Source organism: Micromesistius poutassou, assembly GCF_964030765.1.
Source record: "Micromesistius poutassou genome assembly, chromosome: 14".
NCBI lineage: Eukaryota > Metazoa > Chordata > Actinopteri > Gadiformes > Gadidae > Micromesistius > Micromesistius poutassou.
The window spans coordinates 9,419,720-9,428,599 of NC_140284.1; the positions used below are offsets into that span (position 1 = coordinate 9,419,720).

At 49.8% G+C, this 8,880-nt stretch overlaps 1 protein-coding gene across 1 annotated transcript in view; it reads left to right on the plus strand.

The window, feature by feature from the left end:
- Positions 1 to 3,300: 3,300 nt before the first annotated feature.
- LOC311358521 (immunoglobulin superfamily member 3-like) overlaps positions 3,301 to 8,880 on the plus strand; it is a 15,919-nt gene continuing 10,339 nt past the window's right edge. Inside the window, exon 1 of the mRNA XM_084478571.1 lies at positions 3,301 to 4,369. Within this exon, the coding sequence (XP_084334697.1) occupies positions 4,330 to 4,369 (40 nt within the window). The 5' untranslated portion in view covers positions 3,301 to 4,329. The remainder of the gene's footprint in view (positions 4,370 to 8,880) is intronic.

Below are 8,880 nucleotides of genomic sequence, written 5' to 3' on the forward strand. Positions count from 1 at the left end.
ATGACAAGCACAAACTGGTGTGCTAGATGTTATTTAGCTGTGCTGTAGCTTGTGTTTAATAACATTGTGTAAAGGTGCCCTTCTTGGCCAGGTCTCTCTCGAAAAAAAGAGAGTTTTAAGTTAAAAATAACAAAAACAACAGTGTTTTTTTCAGGGCAACAGCCGACATCAAAGTAAAAACATTACGAGTGTGACGGCAGCTAGCTCAGCTGTACCTAATCACAGGTTATGTGGCCATGCAGCGTGTAATCTGCTGCCGCCGCGGGCAGGCTGGCCTGAGTCACAGGACTGTGTTACCTCATCCTAGACCGGGAATGGGAATCACTGTCAGCATCCCAGTCATGGAAAAGGACTCCCCGAAGTTTGTACCCTCCCTGTCTGAGGCTGGCTGCGGGGTCTGTCTGTCACTGCGCTGCTACTGTTGCACTCATGTGCTAATTCCGGTGCTGTTGTTCGCACTATTTCATCATCCGGGCTCTATGACTTTAACGGCTGCACTTTACAGGCCCTTTCCTCTGTTGTGCGTCACGTACAGCTCACGTTGACGCGCCTGACTGCTAACTTTTTATATGAATTTGTTATGTTCCACGGGCAGCCAAGTGGGATCCACACCTCTCTGTCGCTGCCAACGACAGCAGTGGGTTTTCTGACACATGCGATCAGCGGGTCTGTCACCCGGACCCGCCGCAGGTCAGGACGTGTTTAAACGGTGGCTGGCGTCCGTCACCACGTGACCTCTGATAGGCCGGATGGACATGTGTCACACCGAGCGTGCTGGTCCACTCAGACCCCCCGGTTTCACCCCTGTCGTGCTGATGTTTAATTCAGAAGAAGCACATGCTGCAACACAATGCTGGCACTGACAATGAAATATTCAGCCCTCGCTTCACTCCGTGTTCTCTCTCTCGCTCTCTGTCTCTTCCATCCTTCCTATTATTCTTTCTGCAATGCTCTATCTCTCTCTCCCTCTCTTTTTTTTCTCTCTCTCTCTTTCTCGCTCTCTCTCACTCACTCACTCACTTTCTCTCTCGCACGCTCACTTACTCTTTCTTTCTCTCGCTCTTTAGTCGGTCTATACTTTTCTCTTTGTCTTCGGCGCTTTAGTGCTTCTGTCTTCTGTGGCTAAATACAGCCTCGGCGAGAAGCTAGTTTTAGAACGTGTTTTGTGTATATGTGTGTGTGTGTGTGTGTGTGTGTGTGTGTGTGTGTGTGTGTGTGTGTGTGTGTGCGATTGTGCAAATACGTGTGTCGGATTTTGATTGGATTGTCAAGACAACCAATTTTAGTATTTATTTTTTTAATTCCTTGTAGATTACCATCGTCTTCATCATCACATCTATTGTCTCACACTTTTAGAGCCCCTTCCTATCTGCTCTGCACAATGTGCCACAGTGTGAGAGTTTGACACACGTCACTCTTTATATGACTTTGAATTTTGTTTGCATGTACTTTGTACAAACAGGCGGGTCTTCCCTTGTGAGTGAAACAACATAAGGTCAATGTTTAGCGACACTCAGGCTCATGGTCGGCGTCTCTCCTTGCTTCTCCGCTTTCGTGTGTTTCATGTGTTCATTGCCATGCATCGGTGTGATTGAAGAGCTCTTTGCAATTAGCGAGACGTGAAGAAGTCTTTAGGCAGGAAGTGGACGAGTGGAAATCACAGCGGCGTGCATCACACTGTCGCACAGCACCGATGAAAGAGGAGGCTATGGAGAGAGAGAATGAATGGATGCACATCATGAAGACGCTACGTGCAATCAAGACCTAATCAGAGTCAGTCTTCAGCACTATATATTTCTATTTAATTATTTGATTTATATATGTTTAATTCCTCTGTTTCCATGGCAACCAGTCTTGACATCTTCCCATGCATAATCACAGATGGTTGTTTTCCTAACAAGGGGTCACAGGTCAAACTCCCTAATGCTAACAAGCCTCATGTCTGTCTTCATATGTGCTTCAGAAGGAAGCGCTATATGCGGTGTAGGCCTACAACACGACAGTAGAATATGCTTCAGAAGGAGCTTCTATACACAGTGTAAGCCAACAACAGAAGAATTGGCCTCAAAAGGAGCTGCTATATGTAGTGTAGGCCAACAACACAACAGAAGAAGGGGCTTCAGAAGGAGCTTCTGTGTGCAGTGAAGGCCCACAACACAACCACAGAAGAATGTGCTGCTTTTTGATGGTGCGAAATAGTGCCATCCGTCCACTCTTGCAATAAGTAGGCTTGTCCATGGGGACCAGCTCTATATTTAGGCGGCGCATATGTAGTGCAGGTGTACCGCACACACGGCCTTCCTAGCTGGCCCTATTAGGTCGGGAAAGAATCCAGGGGAATGGACGGACAGCTGAAGGAGAACATATGACTCAAATCACTATTTGTTGCGGTGGATTACTGGGGATTGGAGGTCATTTCACATTTCATTTATTTCGATTGTAAAGTTGTCTCTCTGTGTCTTCTGTTCATGATGTGTCCAACTTTTCTCTGCCTTCCTCCCATTGTGCTGTTTTGCAGAGTGTAATTGAGTGTGCGCGGTCATCTTTTATTCAGGTATACTGTAAACACTCCACCGATGCCGCGGGCTTTCTCCCGGTTCTGATAAGGGGTTGGATGTCTGGGGGTGGACCAGAGCCAGGGGCGAGCGCGGGGAAATTAATCATCCTATTGCTTAGGTCATAATAAAACAAATAAGGTAGGTTCTGGGCAGACAGGGGCTGCGACGTACCACTGCTGTTGGAGTGAATAACAATACCAAAGGCAAAGGCATGCATCCAAGGCAGTTTTTATCTTTGGCACAAATGCCAAATATATGTCTTTATTATACATTGTTATATAATGTTATTTATATTGTATAATAATGATGTTTGGACCACTTCATAATAGACTTGAGACCAAGCAGTGATTTAGATTGGGCTAGTGGGGTCGGTTATCAGATTAAAGGAAATGTTAAGAGTGACCCATGTCAATTATTGTTATTATTTAATTATGTATACATTACTACAATTATCAACTTTTAACTTTTATGTCGCCTAAATATGCAACTTCCAACAACAAAGAATGATTGTTAACATGGCAATTATGCAGCGGGCTGCTGAAACCGTGAAAAGATTGGCCTAGAAACTATATAAGAAATGCTAATGTGGCCACGCCCTTGTCTCAAACCGCGGTGGGCGTGGCTGGGTCTCGCGTGGGCGTGGGATAGAAGAGGGGCGGGGGACAATCGACACGCTGTTAACTTTTGAAACTGCTGGGAAAACAAAGTGCGGCAGTGTTTGACCAGTGGCCAACTGGAAACCAGGAAATAACGTTGCAGGGGACGAAATCGATTTAATGTTGAGTTCATTCTGGGAAACTGGACGCAAGAGGAACATAGTTCGGCTGACTTGCGTGTTTGAATAATTAAGTATTTCTGTGTTTGCCCATGTGTGTTGCGAAACGCAGAGGTTAAACTACGTACTTGGAAACTACAACATTTCGTGTTCATTGGCTCAATCGTGAGGATATTTTAATCCACGAATCCCAACACGGCAGTTATTCATTCATGACACCCGGACTGGTGTCAGTGGTTTCCCAGAGCACCCCGATCAGTAGCCGTGGACCCACAACGGAGCCTTAATTCCTTGTAGGGTGCTACAGGGATACTGATCACAGACTGGGACGACCAGTCGGGGAAAAATCGTGCGCGTGTGCGTGTGTGTGTGTGTGTGTGTGTGTGTGTGTGCTCTCCCTTCCTCCACGGGAAGGACGGTCGCAGGGAAAGCGGTGACGTCTCGTATCGACATCATCCTCCACACCACGGGACTGCTGCTCGTTCGTCGGGTGAAGTTAGTGCGCATCGATCTCCTCCGATCGCGGACATCTGGAGCTCCGGTTCATCTTCCACACGTACCGACTGCATCTCCCCGCCCGAGGCGTCCTCAGGTCAGCGGATCGGCTCTGCAGTCTCCCCGGTGCAGACGGGAGATGGTGGGCTGGGTCGTACGGACGGCTCTCACATAGACGCGTATTGCGGAGATAGGTGTTCGCTTTTTAACGAGGGAGGGGGAATCAACGCCTCGGGTTTTTGATTTGAGAGCTTCGTGTGAGGAGGACACGGGAGGGGGAGGAGGTAAGAGCATCCCGCACACCACAATCGCCTTTCCCACGCAACAGCGAGGAGTTGAATCAGGAGACCCACTCAGCCCGGCGGCTCCATCCGGACCCACCGACACCGGAGGAGGAGGAGGAGAACGGACCACGACCGTCGAAAAGTGACGGACACGTCTAACGGCTATACGCCTAACGTCGAACGGAATATCGGACTTGAATCGGAGGGGCAGAACACAATGGGACTCCGAGGGATCCTTATCAGCTGCGCGCTGCTGGGTAGGTCACACTTACATCCTCCATCCCATCCATCCGTAGCCTACTCATGATAACAGCGGGCCGATGAGTGTCTGTACCTGTTCTGTGTATGAGGGAGACTCACCGCGCACACCTGTACGGGACACGCACCTGCCGGTGGTGCGAGAGGGAGGGTGGTCTGTGTGAGAGGCAGGCTGGTCTGTGTGAGAGGCAGGCTGGTCTGTGTGAGAGGCAGGCTGGTCTGTGGTGTTAGAGGCAGGCTGGTCTGTGTGAGAGGCAAGCTGGTCCCTGGTGTGAGAGGCAGGCTGGTCTCTGGTGCGAGAGGCAGGCTGGTCTGTGTCACCCTCATGCAGGACCGTGGGTCGTGGATATAGGTTACACGTTGACGTGGATCGTACAATAACAGATGCCATCAAACAGCTGTGTGCACTGACCTGTGTGTGTGTGCAGGAGGGGAGAGTAGGTCAATGTGATATTTGGTTTAAGATTAACCCCATCGTACAGATTAAGTACCCCGTTCTATGGCTGGCCGCAGATGATAACGTTATTAACCGTTATTTAAAACACACATGCCTGTGGTCTTATGGGGGTGCAGAAATTGCAGAAAATAGCAGAAAATTTGCATAGCTCAACCAAACAGTCTCTCTCTCTCTCTCTCTCTCTCTCTCTCTCTCTCTCTCTCTCTCTCTCTCTCTCTCTCTCTCTCTCTCTCTCTCTCTCCTTTCACCCCCCCATACAATTGTATACATCAATTGTACATACAATCACCGGTGATAATGACTCTCGCTCTCTGACACACACACACACACACACACACACACACACACACACACACACTGTGAACTGTCCCAAACAAACACCAGATGGTTCTTCTTTTCCTGGATGGGAGGCCTTGGGGGAGGCGGGGGCTGCACTTGGCCAGGAGGATTACCAGTTACCCCCCCTGCCCCCCCCCCCCCCCCCCATTGAAGGCATCAGAGGAGACTTTCTCCAGCCCTATTGATCTCGCTCAGCACTAATAGATTCCTCCCAGGGAGAATGTCAGCTGTGTTATTCGCTCGGCACAATCCATTTATTTAGTTCTCCACTCCTACTCTCTCTCAGCTTAGCCTACATAATTATAAACCTCTCTGCTCCCCGGGCCCCAAGCCCCCCAGCCCGGTCTCCCAGTCTGGGAGAACTGGGATCCCACACCATCAGATCCTCCATCACCAGTACCTCCACCAAAACCAGTATCCCCACCACAACCAGTAAACAGGTGTTTGGCTGTTTATTTAGACAAAATCTGTCTATCTGACCACTGGAGAGTGCAGTCAGCTATGAGGAGGTGTGTGTGTGTGTGTGTGTGTGTGTGTGTGTGTGTGTGTGTGTGTGTGTGTGTGTGTGTGTGTGTGTGTGTGTGTGTGTGTGTGTGTGTGTGTGTGTGTGTGTGTGTGTGTGTGTGTGTGTGTGTGTGTGTCAGCCATTGTGCAACATTCACATTGTCTGAAAGAAGCGGAATAAATGAGAGGTTTGGTGACAGAATAAAGGCTGTGTCAGAGCCAGCAGCAAAAAGCAGCATCCACCGTCCACACTGCCTAGAGCTGGCTCGGACCCGGCTATCTGATGCACGCCTTCTGCTCAGCTGCTACCCAGAGTGTGTGTGTGTTTGTCTTGATGTGTGTGTGTGTGTGTTTCTCTTTGTTTGTGTGTGTGTGTGTGTGTGTGTGTGTGCATCATTGTATAGAAAAAAGAATGGAATGCAACCAGATTTTCTCCGGCCCCATACAGCGTTGAATCTCCATCTTCCTTTCAATTAGGGATTAGGTATTTGGTATTTATGTGTGTGTAATATATGTGTATATATATATATATTGTATGTCTGTGGCTGTGTTTAGGTGGGAACACATGATGACGTTGTGATGATAAAACAGACCTGTATATGAACCTGCAGCAGCTTATGAATACCTTTCTCGCGTCTGCCAAGAAATATCATCTCAGTGCAGCCCTGGTTCCAATCCTTCTTGATTCACGGAGTGCGTACTGTGTGTGTGTGTGTGTGTGCATGTGCATGTGCATGTGTATGTGTATGTGTATGTGTGCGTGTGTGTGTGTGTGGGGAGAGGGAATATTGGAGGCGTCCCAGTTTTTTCGAGCTAAATTGCGAGTGTAATGTAAGAGTGAGCAGAAGGCGGGCGGATAAACCAGGTGGACGGCTGAGTGCGCTCCGTTCACCACGCAGGCAGCGGAGCGCCGGGCAGCAGAGCGGCTGGCCTGCGCTCCCCCTGTCCGGCGAACACACACACACACACACACACACACACACACACACACACACACACACACACACACACACACACACACACACACACACACACACACACACACACACACACACACACACACACACACAGTTCTCCTCATGGCTGACTGCACTCTCCAGTGGTCAGATAGAACTTTTGTGTAGAGGAGGACCCAGCCTCCACTTACCAGTTCTATGCTGCCGACCACAAGCTTGGAGTGGGGAGTGGGGGGGGGGGGGGGGGGGGGCATTTTAATGTAAACAACAGTGGTTCACACTCCCGGGGGCCTGGGGTCTCGGGCTGTCAGTGTAGGGGTCACTGACCTTTCAGAACTCGGTCCGGACTCAAAGTTTTCATTTCCCCACCCTCCCCCTTCCAGCCATGCCCCTCCCCTGCTTCTGACTCCAGGAGAACTGACAGCTTGTCTTCCGTGGCCCCTGTCGATTCACTGTTTACATACGCACGCATGTACGCACGCACGCACGCACGCACGCATGCACACACGGACACGCACACACACATGCACACAGGCACACTGAACAACAAGGATCTCACCCAGCGGGTTGCCTCGTCAGCTTATTTCAAGCGTTTTCCTGTGAGTTTGGACTCTGCTGTCATCACTTTGGAAATGTTTCTTCAGATGTGTGTTTGGGGTGCTATCAGGCATAAAGTCTGGTCTCTTAAATATGCCTCAGTCAGTGCTCTTCATCTGGGTGGTGTCCATGTGTGTTTGCATGCCACTGTGTGTGCCGTATAGAGCAGAGGCAGAGAGCTTTGGTTCAGAGGCTGAAGGCTACACAGACACTGTCCTTGGCCCTCCTGTGCCTCAATTATACTCACTCACTCACTCACTCACTCACTCACTCACTCACTCACTCACTCACTCACTCACTCACTCACTCACTCACTCACTCACTCACTCATTGTGGGCCTGATCGCTCACGGCTGTGACTCACTGTCACGTGATTGGACTGATCACTATTGTGGGTTTATCCCTGCTGGCTATTGGCATTTAAAAGGGACCTACTTATATGGTCTGTGGGTGGCTATTGGGGCCTCCTTGAAACAGTGGATTGTCAGTTAGTCACTGTTTTAGAACCCCCCCCCCCCCCCTTTGTTATTTTCCATACTGTTTTATATTGAACACAAACACGCGTTGCTGTGTTGGGGCCTCAGGCTCCAGCCCCACATCTGTGTTTACCCACAACAGCCAGCGTTTTTACCGCTATCATCGCCCAATCACAACAGCGCTGGTCCACAACCCGGTGGTTACTCCTGATCAACATCTGCTCAGAGCTCTTTCTCCTCCTTCTGTAGGAACATCAGTAGGTCACGTTTTGCTGCGGGCGGACCGGATAGGCTAATGAGTCACGGATCAATAAGGCTGAATGTGTAGCAGGGGGTGTGTCTGGGTAGCTCGCAGCCCCAGGGCTACACTCGCCTTCAGATTAGTCAACAGCTACTCACAGGTGAGTCTCACTAGCCCAGGGCGAGTCCCAGTGCTGGGTGTAATACACCCTTAACAGCAACTTGCTAAGCAAACACTCTCAGCTCTCCCCCACTGTCTCCAGTTTTTTTTGCTGTGTTGGTCGAACGATCATCCAATCCCTCGCAGGCAAGCTAAACATTCCCAGATCGGCTTCTTTTCTTTTCTTCTCAGACTTCCTTTGGTTCTTTAGAGAAACACAACAGTGTGGAGGCTGGAAAGAGACATCTAGGCCCACCATCGCAGGCCAGAGCTCTCCAGCAACACCTGCTCTCTAATTAGTTGCTGTTTCCTGGCAGAGCCGTCCAGCTCCTAAATGTAGTGGAGGAGGAGTTGGATGGTCATTACGCCTTCTGGGCAGATCAGGCTCCACTGTTTTGTCAGGATATCGGAATTGTGGAATCTCGATTTTGGTTATTTTTCTGTTTCGTGAAAAAGAAAAGGACAGACCGGCAGTTCGTGCTGCTTTGAGCCATGGTCGTAAAGTGAACAGAACAACGTCCCACGCAGGGCTGCCTGGCCCCTCTTGACGTATCCTTCCCACACTTGAGATGGGGTCTTCAGCCAGACTGAGGGCTTCTGATGACTCCCCTCTAGTTGGTCAGCTAGGAGACATGTGTGAGAGCTTTGGGAGGAGAGAGAGAGAGAGAGAGAGAGAGAGAGCTCTTCGTCTAATTCTCGACTCCAGCAGCGATGGCAGCACCGCTTGTTAACTGTGACTCAAGACACACACACACACGCACACGCACACGCACACCAACCCC